The sequence below is a fragment of the Sturnira hondurensis genome, unplaced genomic scaffold (genome assembly GCF_014824575.4).
Source record: "Sturnira hondurensis isolate 20B ecotype Veracruz unplaced genomic scaffold, ASM1482457v3 Scaffold0005252, whole genome shotgun sequence".
In the NCBI taxonomy this organism is placed as follows: domain Eukaryota; kingdom Metazoa; phylum Chordata; class Mammalia; order Chiroptera; family Phyllostomidae; genus Sturnira; species Sturnira hondurensis.
The window spans coordinates 7,378,057-7,393,286 of record NW_028077883.1 but is presented as its reverse complement, the minus strand read 5'-3'; the positions used below and the strand labels follow the sequence as shown (position 1 = coordinate 7,393,286).

Here is a 15,230-nt window from a genome sequence, read left to right as displayed (position 1 = left end):
AGCTGTTGCAACATGCAGTGCAATGCATCACTTAATGTGATTGTGGGGATGCTGCTGGAAGCAAACCTACCATGCTGCCTATCGTATAAAAGTACAATGGAATTACAATGGTAGCCTCTGCCATTGAGGTTTGTGCAAGCGCTGTCCATGATGTTCACACACGATGAAATCAGCTAACAATGCATTTCTCAGATGTGTTTATCACCTCCCTCTTCCACTTTCTCTAAGCTGGATTCCATTCCATTGAAACCATCTTGTCAAGGTCGCCAGTCACTTCCAAGTTGATACTATCTTTTTAGCCTCTGCTTGACCTCTCAGAAACACAAAACGCCACACTCTCCTCCCCCCAAAAACCTTTTCCTCGCCCTCTGTGATGGTGACACGTTGGTTTTCTTCCACTCCATGTGGCTGCTGCTTCTTAACCACCTTCACGAATTTTCTTCTACTATTCATTGCTGACATGATAGAGCTCTTCAGGGTTTTGTCCCAAGTTTTATTATTGTCTATTTCCATACACACCTAAAACATGAAGGGTTTCTTCCACTCGAATGACTTCAGTAATCTGATGACTCCCTTATCCATAAATCTAGGCCAAATATAAGTTGGGGACTTCAAGCTTAAATAGCTAATGATCTATGAGACCTATCCACTTCATTGTCTGCAAGCACCCAAAACTGAACATACTCAGATTTCATCTGTTTTCCTCCCCTCCCTCACCCCAAGACTTCTCCTCCTCAAACATCTCCCAGCTGGATGGACACCTGCAAGCAGCCAGTCACTACGGCCAGATACCTGCAATGCTCCTCTAGTCTTACTCTGTCAATTGCCACAACCAAACTGCAGAGTCTTTTTCTTCTACTTCAAAAATATCTCTAAAGCCAGCCCACCTCTCTCCAACCCCACCAGCATGGCCCTGGTTCGGGCCACCAAGCCACCACCGTTTGCCCTCCGAGTCACTGCTACCGTCTCCTACCTGGTTTCTGTTTCTGTCAGGCTCCCCTTCTGATCATCTCTTTACACTGAAGCCGAAGGCGTCTTTTCAAAAGCACTCACTCATCACACAACGTCTCTGCTTAAAATCATCCAGACACTCCCCACAGAATAGTTAAGAAAAAATAAAACACAAACATCGGGATACAGCTTAAAAGGGGCTGTTTGATCTGGTCTCTGTTAAACACACCAATCTCATCTCTAGTTCCTTTCTCTATTCTCCCCCATCCCTCCACAATGCCACATGCTGAAAGACTTCCGTTCCTCAGAACTGCCAAATCTTCTCACACCTCTGTGCCCCAGTCTGTCCCTGTCTCTTCTAAATCTTGTTCACATGTAAGGCTTGCACTTGTTGCATCCTCCAGGAAGCCCTTCTTGATTCCACCCACCTAAATCTAGATTAGTTGTTTGCCTTGAATCCTCCCATAAACACATAAGCTCTCTGTGCTCCCCCTTATTCTCCATGTGCTCACCGTATTCTCCACACTCTTCTCTATCCTCCAATAGACTCTGAGCCTGCTGAGGACAATTCACAATATGTGGTCTCATTTAAATTATTAGCAAGAACTGAATAAGCTAATTGATATCATCTAGGGCAGAACCTTCAACGGTTTTCAAAAAATGATCACACAGTCAGGTCAGCCCTTGAAACTTTTTAGCTACCATCTTAATTGTCAGTGTATACCTGCTTAGGAGTTGTTTGACAACCGACTCAGCTAGGGCTAGATCTAGAATGAAAGAGCGTAGTAATGACGCTTTTCACAGGGCGGATCCTTAATAAGTGTTTGAAAGGAGACATCAGTCAGATGCTCACCCCAATCCAAGAGAAGAGCCAAAGCATGAGGCAGTAGGGCCTTCTCAGTCTGTTCCAAATTCCCTCAGCAGTCAGGTACCCTGCTATTCTTTTACCAAACTTCAAAGCGTGTCCCAGTTTGTCATGTGTAAGTCACAGGGAGTGGAAGAAATCATCTTTTTTTGCAACAGAACTCAGGAACTTTTGCAACAGAAATAGGAACTCAGGTGTCAACTGTCTAACAGCAAAATGTGGAAGTCTTTGATCTCCACTTCCCTTCTTCCATCCCCCACTCTCAGCCTCCACCCCCACCCCCCACTGCCTGCTCCTCCCATTCAGTCACCAGGCTTCCCCTACACTGACACACAGGGTTACAGCCACCCAGCACATTCGCTTTAGGCTTTGGGTCAGCTCTCTTCCCAGCCCCAGCCCCATTCACACAAAAAGCCTCTGGCTGTTTGGGGGCACAGACTATTAAAGAGATCTTAATGTAAGCATTAAAGAATTCCTCCTATAACACAAACACTTGATTGACTATCTTTCCCATAGAGTGATGAGGAAGAGAAAGAAAGGGTCAAAAATAATGTGTAAAAACTGCTAGAACTGGGATCTGTCTTCCTACTTTAAAAAGAAAAATTCCCCTTCAGTTTTCTCCATTTTCATTGTTTCCCGCGGAGCCAGCGCCTCCCTCCCACCAACCACCGGGGACTGCCTGCTTCCAACCTGCCACATCAGCCGGAAGGGCATTTGGTAGTTGCGTCAGTGTTTCCAGAAATGCTTTTCGAGTTATCAGTTCACCGTGCAGAGCAGTTTTTCCTTTCAGTTTGTACATGTGTGCGTGAACTCAGAGTTCTCCAATTCTCAAAAACTAGCCCAGCATTTGTATGCGCTTCCAGAAACTGTTCTACGATTTTCATGGTCAGATCGACCATGCATTCGTTCTTCTTTCTAAACATCTTCCTAGAACAAACCTGCCACTTTTCAACTTTCTTCATGTCAAGTTACTTTAAAAGTCTTTCAAACTTATCGCCCAAGTCAATGCCCTTACTTAGAAAAAAAGAAGCATTTAATATAGTTTTTGGTTGTTCTCTCTTATTTTCACTAACCACTTAAGGAAGCAAAAAGTTTAAGAACATTCAATCCTCCACTTTATAAGTGGCTGCTGATGAACTAGGTAGAAATTCTTCCTTACAAGCCCCAAAAGGGAGAGAGGGCAGAGAAAGGGGAAAGAAAGGGGGAAAAAAAAGATTAGAAAGGAGCTATAGCCCACTCCATTTCTCTTTGGTGGAGATGGAACTGACCTAAAGATGCCCCTTGTGTGATGATGTTGACTTCTGGAAAGGGATGGCAGCCTCAGTCATCTGCGGTTGCCTCCCTGGGGTGCTGGGCAGGCGGAGGCACAACCCCACACCGGTGGCTTGTCCTCTGGGCCTGGAGTAACACCCAAGGAGGTGAGGGAAGGGGCCACCTACTGAAGTTGACTTCACTCAGTATTTCATAATTCCCAGGAGTTCTGGCCTCCAACCCCAGTATCTCAAGGTCAAGACCCCAAATTCTAATTAGAAGCCCCTGAAGGTAGGCTAGGCTGTTTCTCCAGGCTGCGGAAGAAGCTAGGCCAAAGGTAGGTGCACGGGCATTGATTGCCTGTAAGAGTGGGGTCAGTGATGGGCAGCGAGGTCAAGGGGAATTAGGAGGGTCTCACTAGAAGCTTATCTGAGTCCGGACTCAGGATGAAGTTAGTAAATGCAGACAAGGAGTCTGCGAAAAAGAGGAGGGGGAGAATGGAAACCTAAACGGGAGGGCGTGGATTCTCCAACACAACCTCAAAAAGGAGCCCACAGGAAAGAGGTGTCCCGGTCCGTGTGCTGCAGTCATTTCTCAGGGCCAGATAATCCCCAAAGTCTCGGCTTAACATTAGCTTCAGCAGAGGGAAGCAAAGTGTAAGGACTTCCCAACAGCTTGGTCTAGTCTGGTGCGTTCAAAGCTTGTGTGCAAAGCATATCTCCCCGAGTGCTGGGTCCCACGCCGCCCTAGCCTGCTCCCCACCCCACCCCCAACAGTAAGCGTCCTCTGGCTCTAGCCCAATCCTCCAGTAACAGAACCCCCCTCTCCTGGAGCCAGAAGAGAGAGAGAAAGAAAGAGAGAAACAGAGAGAGACAGAGAGAAAGAGAGAGAGAGTTACTGCTGAAAAAGTGGGTGTACACACTCCCCAAAGCAGGAGAAAACCTGGGCGGGGGCTGGGGAGGGGCGGGGGACCAACTGGAGGGGGTGGGGAAGGGCGGCCCCCGGGCTGTGCCACGTTGCGGGGTCCCAACTTCCTCCTCCCCTGCCTGCTACGCGTCCTCCGAGCCCTCTTCGCCCTGCCAGTGCCCGCAGGGCGCAAGGTGAGGCCCGCTGGACAGCTCCTGCTTTGATCTACCGCCTCTCGTCCCCTCTACTGCGGCCCCAGTGCCCGGAGATCTGCGAACTCTGCCCACGTCGGTGTCTGCAGAGCGCTCCGACGTGTCCGAAAGTGTTTCCAAACTTGGAAAGGGCGGGGGAGGGCGGGGGGATGGGGAGGGCGGAGGTATGCAGACTACGAGTCAGAGTTTCCCCTTGAAAGCCTCAAAAGTGTCCACGTCCTCAAAAAGAATGGAACCAATTTAAGAAGCCAGCCCCGTGGCCACGTCCCTCCCCCCTTTGCTCCCTCCTCTGCGCCCCCGCAGTCTCCTCCCAGCTGTGGCTGCCCGGGCCCCCAGCCCCAGCCTTCCCATTGGTGGAAGCGCTTTTGGAGGCACCCTCGGGCCAGGGAAACTTTGGCCGTATAAATAGAGCAGATCCGGGCTTTATTATTTTAGCACCAAGGCGGCAGGAGGTTTCTGCTAAGTTGGAGGTACCGGCCAAGACTGCATGCCTGCGCCCGCCAGGTGATACCTCCGCCGGTGACCCAGGGGCTCTGCGACACAAGGAGTCTGCATGTCTAAGTGGTAGACATGCTCAGCTTTGTGGATACGCGGACTTTGTTGCTGCTTGCAGTAACTTGGTGCCTAGCAACATGCCAATGTAAGTGCCTTCAGCTTGTTTGGGGCAGGGGTGGAGAGAGGTTAGCCGGCTGGGTAATAAGGAGAAGGAAAACCCGAGCTAAGTTCGAGGTGCAGCTTGGAGGGAAGGCCCTCTGGCATTTGGAGAAACGCCGGCATTGATAAGAAACATTTAACTTATCTTAGAAATGAAAACCTGCAAGGCCCCACTCACCGAAAGTTAGGGAACTTTTCTCTGAACTCAGCGTGAGACAATTAAATTAATCCGAGTCCTCTGGTTAGTGAAGCTCAAAGGGAACAGGTCTTCTCCCTGAGAATGGGGTATTAACAACTGGTGTGATTAAGGCCCTGATAGGCCCATTACTGCCCTATGCCCACCTTGTAAAACTTGAGCCTGCTTAGAAAGCCCTCCGATTTAGTAATATAAAACTAACCCTCCACGGGGCTTTTCTCTTCTGGTGTTTTAAGATTTGGTGGATGTTGAGGAGGAGGCAGAGAAGGAGGCGCCCTCTGGAGGGAGGACCATGAAAGTGCATGGGACCAGGCCTTAGGCTAATGGAAGACTCTCAGATTTACACAGAGAGGTTATCTGCCTTTCTTATTGACGCCATTGCCAATACAGCCAGTTCAGTGGATTCTGGGATGGAATGTGGATGTTTCTTGGAATGTATACATTCTGAAAAGTAATATTAGCTTCTCCACTCATTCTTATGGAAATGGTAACATTATTTAACCAAAATCTGCTCCGTCTTTTGTTGAGCCTGAGAGTTACTTCTTCAACGTATTTCCAGCAACAAGCAGACATTCTCAACACAGAACGTTGGGAGATACCCACATTGATCTGAGGCTCAAGAGACTGGGGATCTTCCCATGACTCTGCCGCTGATTACCATGTGACCTTGGGCAAATCAAACTTTCCTAAAATGCAGGAGAGAAATTAGGTGGACCCCAAGGCCACTCTCCAGCTGTAGGCTTTATGAGCAGACTGCCATGTCAAGATAGAGTGAAGAAAATCAGTCTGTCTCTGCCTCGAAAATGGCTGCCGAATTACCAAAGATACTGACTTGATGGAATTTGAGGTGTGTCTGCTCAACCCGACACTCCAAAAAGTGTGTCCATCCACCTGCCACCCGTCTACAACTGCGTCATTTCTGACACAGATCTTTTCTGTGTTTTCTCCCTCCATCCACTTTCAGTGGACATACTGAGGATACCAGGGAGTAATTGCACTGAACAAACTCACATTGCCAGTTTTTTTCATGAGATCTTGCCGGGGGGAGGGGGGAGTGTGATCCTAGAGAAAAGATAAAAACAGACCTGGGGAAGTTTGAAGATACAAAACGCCACTCACCTTCTGACCCCCAGCCCACCATGGTCTAGATAAATGTTACCAAACACACATGCCTTAAAATGGCTTATTCTGAGTAATTAAAAGTCAAATTTCCAAAATCATAAGGACTTCCATTAATCATGTCCAGGCATAATTATTCTTCCTGCTGATGGAGCTAATAAAGTAAACATATCGTTTATCTAATTTAAACGATAATTTTCATAAATTGCCCTTAAATGTCGATGGTGGATGTGGTCCACCTTCCTGAATTGTGACTATTGCAACAGATGTTCTCACTCCAAATGACACACTTCTTGGCCACCTAATTAAAGCAATTTTTAGGGGTGATTCATCTTACTGCCAGCTTGGCCACACTTATATCCTGCATTAACCTATAATTTTTATACTGTACGGAAGGGATTCAGTCTTAAGAATTTATAGCAATTATGGTTAAGGAGGGGATATTAGCTTAGTGTATTTTCCTCAATGTTTTTGAAGATTTTTAATCCACACTTTTTCCATTTATACAGAGCAATTCCTTCTAAGGGGAAAAAAGTGACAGATATTGGTAAAATGAACTTAGCTAATTTAAGTGAACCAGTTTAAAGCAAAATTCCAGATGTCTGAATGAATCCATGTTCATAGTGACTTATTTGCCAGTTAGACCTTTTGAAAAAGGACATTAAGAATGGTATAAACTCAGTGAGGCACTAAATAACTTTAGTGTTTTATAAAAACTAGAGTTTACTTAGGTAACATGCTTTCCTACATTTTTCTTGTTTTGAAATATTTTTTGGTATCAAAAATTATCTAAACCATAAATTATTTCCTCATCAACTTACTGGTCTTGCTATCTGTGCAATTTACCAGCTTAATTACTAAGCATTAGAAACAACCCTCAGACATTATTATTTCACAGATTTATAAATCAGTAAATGATAAACTATTTAATTCAAAATAGTTACATGTTAATATTGCATGCAGATCACCCTGCTGGTCCCTATCATACTTTTGACCTGCATAATTTCCAAAAACATTAGTATGTGCTTTAAGTAAAAAGTACACTTGGGTCTTTAATTAGGTAAGTGAATTTTATAGACTAAAATATCTGCTTGCTTATCACTGCTACTGGCCAGTGAAATAATACTAATAATTATTTTCTTTTTTTCCCCGTTCCTCTACAGCTTTACAAGAGGTACGTAAAATTATTTTGAAAACCTGTTTTTTTATACTTTGCCTTAGCCACAGTAATGTCCTCTGCGGGGAAGGTAAGGGAGGCTACCTCGGTATTGACTAACCTGGGTTCCCAAGAAAATCACCGGGAGTTACATGTGGTCAAACCTTTCCTGCTGCCTTAGAAAGTACCCACCCCAATTTCTAAAATGGGCGGGGCTACTGAATAAGACCAGTCTCATAAGAACACCCATAAGAAACAGAGAGTAAATAATCCAGTGGAAGTTTGGGTTTTAGCATCCTCTACTACAAAGCAGAAGACTTCATAGCTAGAGAATCTTGGCATTCCCCTGGAATCATGTGCAAGAGAATTATGAACAAATTCATAGTTCATGAACTGAATTTGAGGCCTAATTTTAGATAAGTATATACTTTGGTTCTTTACATATTTTATTTATTTATAAAATTTATAGTTGTACTTCGAGATATTAAGATAATAGTACTGTACTATATATATATACTCTGTAACTGTATACTACATGAAAATGAGGTCCATTTTAAAATACATGTACGCAATTTTCCTCCTAACGATCCTTTACTTACTCTTTTCTAGGGAACTGCAAGAAAGGTAAGCGTCTAATACTTCTCCATGATATCTGGAGATCAGTGATAACTTTTAAGTTTACCAAATTTATAGCAGACTATAAAAGAAAAATACTTTGTCAAGATTTATTCACATAAATAGGCACTAGCTAAGCCATAAAATAAAGTAGCTTTGATGTTTAAAATAAAGCCTGATCTTCCAGAATCATTTCTAATTACATTTACATTATACAAACTGGTGATCTTCGTACTAAAGGAAAAAAGATTCTAAATTGTTTTTATTCTGGAGATGAAATGACTATTACGTTAATTATGGGTAATAGATGAAAGTTTATTGTAAAAGGCTTTAACTATACAAATACCCTATTAATGATGGAACAAAATGGTAATTTTACCCACAGACATCATCTCTCTAAAAACAGTAGTTATCACATTGGCCTAATGACTGGAGACTATAGCCTCCAATATCCCAATCTGAAAAAATTACATGTAATTATAATAAAAACAATATCCTCTTATCTACTGTATTGTGCTATTTTTATAGCTATTATCTAGTAACATTGTGGTTAGATCAGTCGAACCAAGTAATTTTTATCGAGACTGCTTTGCTTGTTCACTGGAAATTGCTTAGACATTTAGAAAGGTGCTGTTCATGTCTTCCTCATAGGGTCCAGCTGGAGATAGAGGACCACGCGGAGAAAGGGTATGTAATTTCTGAATTATTAAAGGGCTTTGTCCGTAACTGAATAATTACATATTAGAACTACAGGACACTGACAATTTATAAGAGTATAATATATCCAGATAATTGTACCACCTTTTAAGGAGATAATGCCCTACAGAAGAAGAGGCGAATGAGCATTATTATATCTAATCAATACTCTTTTCAGGTCAAGATTATCCCTCAGAAAAGCAAAAGCTATTACAGACAGCCATATTTTTTGCATGGTCTACCTTTCTTTGTTTTTAGTTGACCTGTTCAATGCAGACATAATGGAAATGCATCTCCTGACCACTACACAGTCCTTATCTTTTTCATGCATTTGTTTGCTCTTCGAGTAAGCTATATTATGTAGCCTGGGAACAATAGTGAAATAGCAGTCAGCCTGTCATAAATGTGCAAATTAGGCTTCCACTGTATTCGTGGTTTGCTTAGGTCTCCCTGCTATGCTTATTTGGCACGCACAGCTTTGCATTATATGACACTTTTGCCGATATAAGTACCTGTATCTTATATCTGTTAAAGGGCAGACTTAAATGCATTCTACTCAAACTATTTGTTAGAGGTAGCATTCTGTCAGTAAATTACTTTAATGACATAAATAGTGGTAGGAAATCTGCAGGATTTTACACCCTGTGATAAAATCACTTCATTAATTACCATATTAACTAATCTACTATTCACACATAACATACCAAAACAAATGAATAAGTTCATCACAGTCAGAAACTGACAGTCAATATATACAGCTCATCACTGTGCACTGTTACCCACATGAAATTTACAGAATCATAAATTTTAGCTACAGTTTCTATCTTTATTTGAATACTAGAGCTCCATTATGAATGAATATTCAGTGGCTGAGTTCCTTCGCATGGAGAAACTACCCTGTGTTGTGTCTCCTTCATATATGTTACTAAACCTCCTTCTAAAATTAGACCCATCTTATAAGTCGAGTTCTTTTTTTGCCCTTGTAAGTGAATTCCAATCGGTGGCAAATACAGCATATTAAATTTTCACACCACTTGCACACTGAAAGATCTGAACAGCTGATTTTACCACGTGTGTTCTTAGACATCCTCTTTTATACACAAGTTCTTATGGAGTCTATCTAATCCCAGCCTAATTCACTTTCTACATAACAGGGTCCACCAGGCCCACCAGGCAGAGATGGTGATGACGGTATCCCAGGCCCTCCTGGTCCCCCTGGTCCTCCTGGCCCCCCTGGGCTTGGTGGGGTAAGGTGTCTTAATGTATTGTTAACTTTTAACTAACTTTGACTGCTCATACCTCTATTGGAAGAAGGCTCATTGTGGAATTTATTTTTAGCAGTTAAATTTGCTGTGTAGCTTGGAGTATATTTCACTGCATTTCTTTAATTTCTGCACTCAAGATTCTGCTGTGCCTGTTCTTTTTGTGAGCTCATGCCAATTACAGGGCTGGTCTTTGTGTGCACTGAAGGTAGCTGCAGCCCTCACGACCATTATTTAATTTGAGAATTTAATATCTTTTATCAGTAGGGCACAAATAAGGGGTGTTGCATTATTAAAGAGTTTGATTAGATTGAATTATAACTGAAATTCTTGCTCTTAAGCAATTTTGCAAACATCCTACTCTTTTTCTTCTCCTTGGCTTGAAGTCTGCTGAACCAATATTCAAGCATTTTTAGGTTTAATTTGCTTGAAACTAATTTGAGAAAAGTACATTTCCCTTTTTCATTAATACCTTCTTTTAGCTTTATGTCTTTAACAATGGAAGGAGTGCCAAATGGCCACACTGCAGGAAGGAAAACATATTTGCTTAATTGGTTAGCAATATGAATCAGAAACCTGATTCCAATATTCAACTGTATGCCAGTAAAAGAAGACCTTTCTCCCCCAAAGATCTTATTATGATTGCTTATCTGTTGAGTGTATTAAAAAGCACCTTCTTAATAGATCTACCATTATAAGAAAGATCTTTAACAGTAAAGTTATTACTGTGACCTATTTTTTAAAAGTTGAATCTCTAAGGGGCATTTTAATTTCGTTTTCCTCTAGACTTGAGAACTCTTTATATCTTTCTTGAAAGTCAAGCAAGAAAAAGTTCTCTTCGTCATACCGTGTAGTTCTGGAGAAGTGGGGCAACAAGTGGAAAACGCAGAGTTGGTCTCTGCTTGATCAGGGTCCTTCAGTGACTTTCAAAGCTTCGAAAACTCCCCTCTTCAGTGTAGAGGCTGGGGGTGGGAGTGGAGAGAGAGGGTTAACAGGTTAGGAAAAGGGTTGAAAAATAAGGTAAAGAAGCTCCCATTTCAAACTAAGTACAGACTAAATTTTTAACTTGTATTTCCCTGACTTTTTAGGAGGTTAGCTTAATATAAAATTATGTTTTATTTTTTATTTTTGGATAACCAGAAAATCTTATTAAACAATGTTAAATAAATACAGGTCTCTTGTTCATGAATGAGAGCCCAGCATAATAAAGAAACTAATTCTCACAAAATAACCTACTAATTTCATATATTTCTAATAAAATCCTAGACTCTCTGCCTCATAATGATGGGCTAGATAACTTGAACCTATCCTCCCATTTAACTTAAAAAGTTAAAAATAAGTGAACAGAATATTTTCTGAAAGCTTCTTAAAGCATTAAAGTGTTCTTAACTAACCATAGCAACAATATTGCTCTCTTTTAAACAACAACAGAAAAACTTCTACCAGTAAAATAAGAAAATGAACTACATGGCTAGTAATTATATAATTTATATGCTTATGTTTAATATATATATATGTTTTCCTTCCCTCTAGAACTTTGCTGCTCAGTTTGATGGGAAAGGAGTTGGAGGTGGCCCTGGACCAATGGTATGCTTCTTTCTTTTTATTTTAGCCAAAAAATTGCTGAATAGAGAATTTCTTTCATGTTAAATTTCACACTGCCATTTATTTAGCTACTTAGGTTAGCAGTCAAGTCTTAGATCAGATAAAAGAAGCAACTTTTTTTGTATTTAAAACTATAAAAATTTAAGCCTAACAGCTCCGTCTGGTGTTAGCTCAGTAGATTGAATGCCCACCTGCCAATCAAAGGGTTGCCGGTTCGATTCCCAGTCAGGGCACATGCCTGGGTTGCAGGCCATGTCTCCAGTGGGGGCCATGTGAGAGGCAAACACTCATTAGTGTTTCTCCCCCTCTCTTTCTCATTCCCTTCCCCTCTCTCTAAAAAAAATAAATAAAACCTTTAAAAAATGTTTTCAAAATTTAAGCCTGGTTTAAGGGGGTTGAATTTTCTCTACAAACTTGCCTCCTTAGAATAGATCAGATATTTATGTCTAAGAAATAATCTCTGGACACAGTAATCATAAGTCAGGTAAATCAATTTATTTCAAGAGAGTGATCACTCTGAGTAGTTAGTTTTTACATTCTTTAACATTGTTTACCATTTTAAGCAGCACTTAGAGACATAGAACTACTAAGTTTTATAACTAAAGAATGTAAGCCCTTTCCCAGTGCCATGCAAGTGGTTGATGAGAGACTAGGAATAACCTCCAGACAGATGTCTGGTATTAGATGGTATCGTGTATCTAGTACTTGAATAAAATATTAATTTATTCAACAATAGTTATCAGATGCTTTCAATGAACCCCAAACTGTATCATGCGTTGGGGATAGAACAGTGACTGTGATAGATTCTCACCCCTCCTCAAGGAGGTGGAAATGTAAGGACGGAAGAGAGGGAGTCTTTCTTTTTATTCATCTTGATAAAAATTCCTTTTTTAAGCCCTGGCTGGTGTAGCTTAGTGCATTGAGCACGGGCCTGTGAAGCAAAGGGTTGCCAGTTCAATTCCCAGTCAGGGCATATGCCTGGGTTGCAGGCCAGGTCCCCAGAGGGGACACATGAGAGGCAACCACACATTGATGTTTCTCTCCCACTCTTTCTCCTTCCCTTCCCCTCTCTCTAAAAATAAATAAAATATTACAAAATTTTTAAAAATCCTTTTTTAGTCTATTAATTACAAGTCAGTATAGGAGAGAAAGTGAATAAAACTTAGCACTTATATCACACAGCACAAATATTTAATATATCCTATAATTTGAATAAGATTTAGAAAATTTCATGTATGATTATGAAAACAATGATCTGTCTTTAACACATGAGCCATATAACAAGCATTAGTGAGAGGTGTTAAGGAAAAAAACTGACATGAACATACAAAATTTATACTAGTATGTATAAAATTGAAGGAAAATGTGTTGACATAAAAACATTAAGTTGATTAACGCTATAGCTTAAGACACATATACAGCCTTGTGATTTTAATCAATTGTTTTCAAACAAAGGTATTTATCTGCCCAAAGTTAACATGGTCTTTGAAAAATAAATCTTACTGGGCAATGTGTTTGGTGCTCTGTCTTCAAAAGAAGATGTTTCACTGGAAGTAATGGGCCATAATAAACTAATATACTATAAGGGCAAGATAATATTTTCTGTAAATTAAAACTCTCACTTGAAAGTAATATACCTTTAATTGATGATTTGCAATTTCCTGGCTTTTCCTTGTAATTTAAAACATTCATATGGGAAATGAAGCATTAGAGATTTTCTTTGGCTTTGTTTACATTAGATATTTGAAGTTAGCCATTTCAGTTAAGGCTGGACATTAGTCAGTGTTAAAGAAGTACCTACATTTCAAGGAGAAGCTAAAAGGGAAAGATAAAGCACTGATTTTAAAAAAGGCTAAATAAGACTAGAAAATTAATATGGATTTTTAGTTCCCCTGACTTTGGCACACTTCTGAGGGGCATAAAGCAGATTGTTTTACTTTTAAATATCAGTACAATATAATTTAGGCTTGCACATCCACACACATTCACAGACTTGTGCGATCAGCAGATACGTGTTTCACAAATAGGAAATAGAGGCAGCAATAAAGTATTAAAATAATTCTCCATCTTGGAAAATCAATAACTGTAAAACCCCACAGGGTTCTCCTCTGAATGAAAGAGTAATCATTGTCTGTCTCACAGCCTCCACCAAATAAACTACTTTTTATGCAAATGAAACTGTTGCACATACAAGGAAAATGAATAAATATAATTAAAAATTCATGCTGTCAGAGAAAATTATTTTTTAATGTATACCTAAAAATTATTTGGATTGAAAAGTGACAGTTCCTTTTAATGTCGATGCAGTTTCCAAAACCAAATAAATGATTCTTACAATTACGATGATGTGCTTTTTTAATCAAATTCATATTATTTCACTTGAGGCACTAATACAATGGGGCAGACAGACAGCAGAGTGCCCCGGTGTCAGGAGCAAACTGCCCGAGACATGCCTGCGTGATGCTCTCAGCGGCAAAGGAGCGGGCCCCTGCAGGAGAGCTGGTGCCAGAGTTGATCACTACAAAGGGGAGTCAGGAATGGATAGTTAGCTTGCAAACTAGGAACGCTCTGCTTTGCTCTGTGTGCTAGGGAGTAAAGAACAAAGGGGAGAGCAATTGGCTGTCATTTGGACCATGTTTTCAATAATAGTAGGCTGTTTCAGTAATATTTTACTTTTCCTTTACCCCTCATTACATCCACTTTTTTAAAGGATTTTATTTATTTACTTTTAGAGACAGGGGTAGGGAGAGAGCAATATCAATGTGTGGTTGCCTCTCACATGGCCCCCACTGGGGACCTGGCCCACAACCCAGGCACATACCCTGACTGGGAATCCGAACCCGCGACATTTCGGTTCGCAGCCCGCACTCAATCCACTGAGCTATACCAGCCAGAGCTCATTACATTCACTTTTGTGTGACATTTTCATCCATCACCAAAAGCCCTTAAAGGAGCTATCCTCTCATAAGGTTATAACAAACCTTCTAATCATTAAGAAGGGTTTTTTTTATCCTTTTCAATTTGTGTCCCCATGGCAATAAAAATACCAACTTCCTAGCTGAGGATCACATGGGGAGATGCCATATGATCAAGGGAATCCTGCGGGGAATGTTTGGTCATCTGCGTTGCGTACTAACTGTGCAGAGACTGATTCACTTCACTGCATTCGAACCATCTCAGGATGTCCACTGAGCACAACCTCAAGGGCCCTGTGGCCATGCCGTCTGATTTGCATTGAGTCCTACTGATTCGGGTTGGTAGAAAACAAAAGGCAAACACAGAGTAGTAGTGGAGGACACTTGGGTCTTTAAATGCTTCCTTTGGGAAGGACAAGAACTGTGAAATAAAACCAAGACAGTTTTTTTCAACTGTCCATCACAAGCTGTCTGTGGCACTGCTAAGCTAGTTCCATCTAACCCTAACCAAGGCCATGACACCTTACCAGTGCTAACTCCATCTGTCCTCTTCACAGGGTTTGATGGGCCCCAGAGGCCCTCCTGGTGCAGCTGGAGCCCCTGTAAGTACCAAAAGCTTGTAATTGCTCTTATGTAAAAAGATCAGATTAAATAAAGGCTTGGAGTATGACCTACTGTTTGCTTTCAGGGCCCTCAAGGGTTCCAAGGACCTGCTGGTGAGCCTGGTGAACCTGGTCAGACTGTGAGTACATTCTCCCCATTTATGAGCAGTAATTTTTTTTCAAAAAATGTATTAATGTATCCTTAAGAAAATGATGGGTTTCCCA

General features: G+C 41.2%; 1 protein-coding gene across 1 annotated transcript in view; it reads left to right on the top strand.

Moving 5' to 3' along the window:
* Positions 1-4,402: 4,402 nt before the first annotated feature.
* COL1A2 (collagen type I alpha 2 chain) overlaps positions 4,403-15,230 on the top strand; it is a 36,631-nt gene continuing 25,803 nt past the window's right edge. The window contains exons 1-8 of the mRNA XM_037046468.1: positions 4,403-4,825; positions 7,318-7,328; positions 7,920-7,934; positions 8,577-8,612; positions 9,776-9,868; positions 11,417-11,470; positions 14,961-15,005; positions 15,092-15,145. Coding sequence (XP_036902363.1) covers positions 4,756-4,825; positions 7,318-7,328; positions 7,920-7,934; positions 8,577-8,612; positions 9,776-9,868; positions 11,417-11,470; positions 14,961-15,005; positions 15,092-15,145 — 378 coding nt within the window. The 5' untranslated portion in view covers positions 4,403-4,755. The remainder of the gene's footprint in view (positions 4,826-7,317; positions 7,329-7,919; positions 7,935-8,576; positions 8,613-9,775; positions 9,869-11,416; positions 11,471-14,960; positions 15,006-15,091; positions 15,146-15,230) is intronic.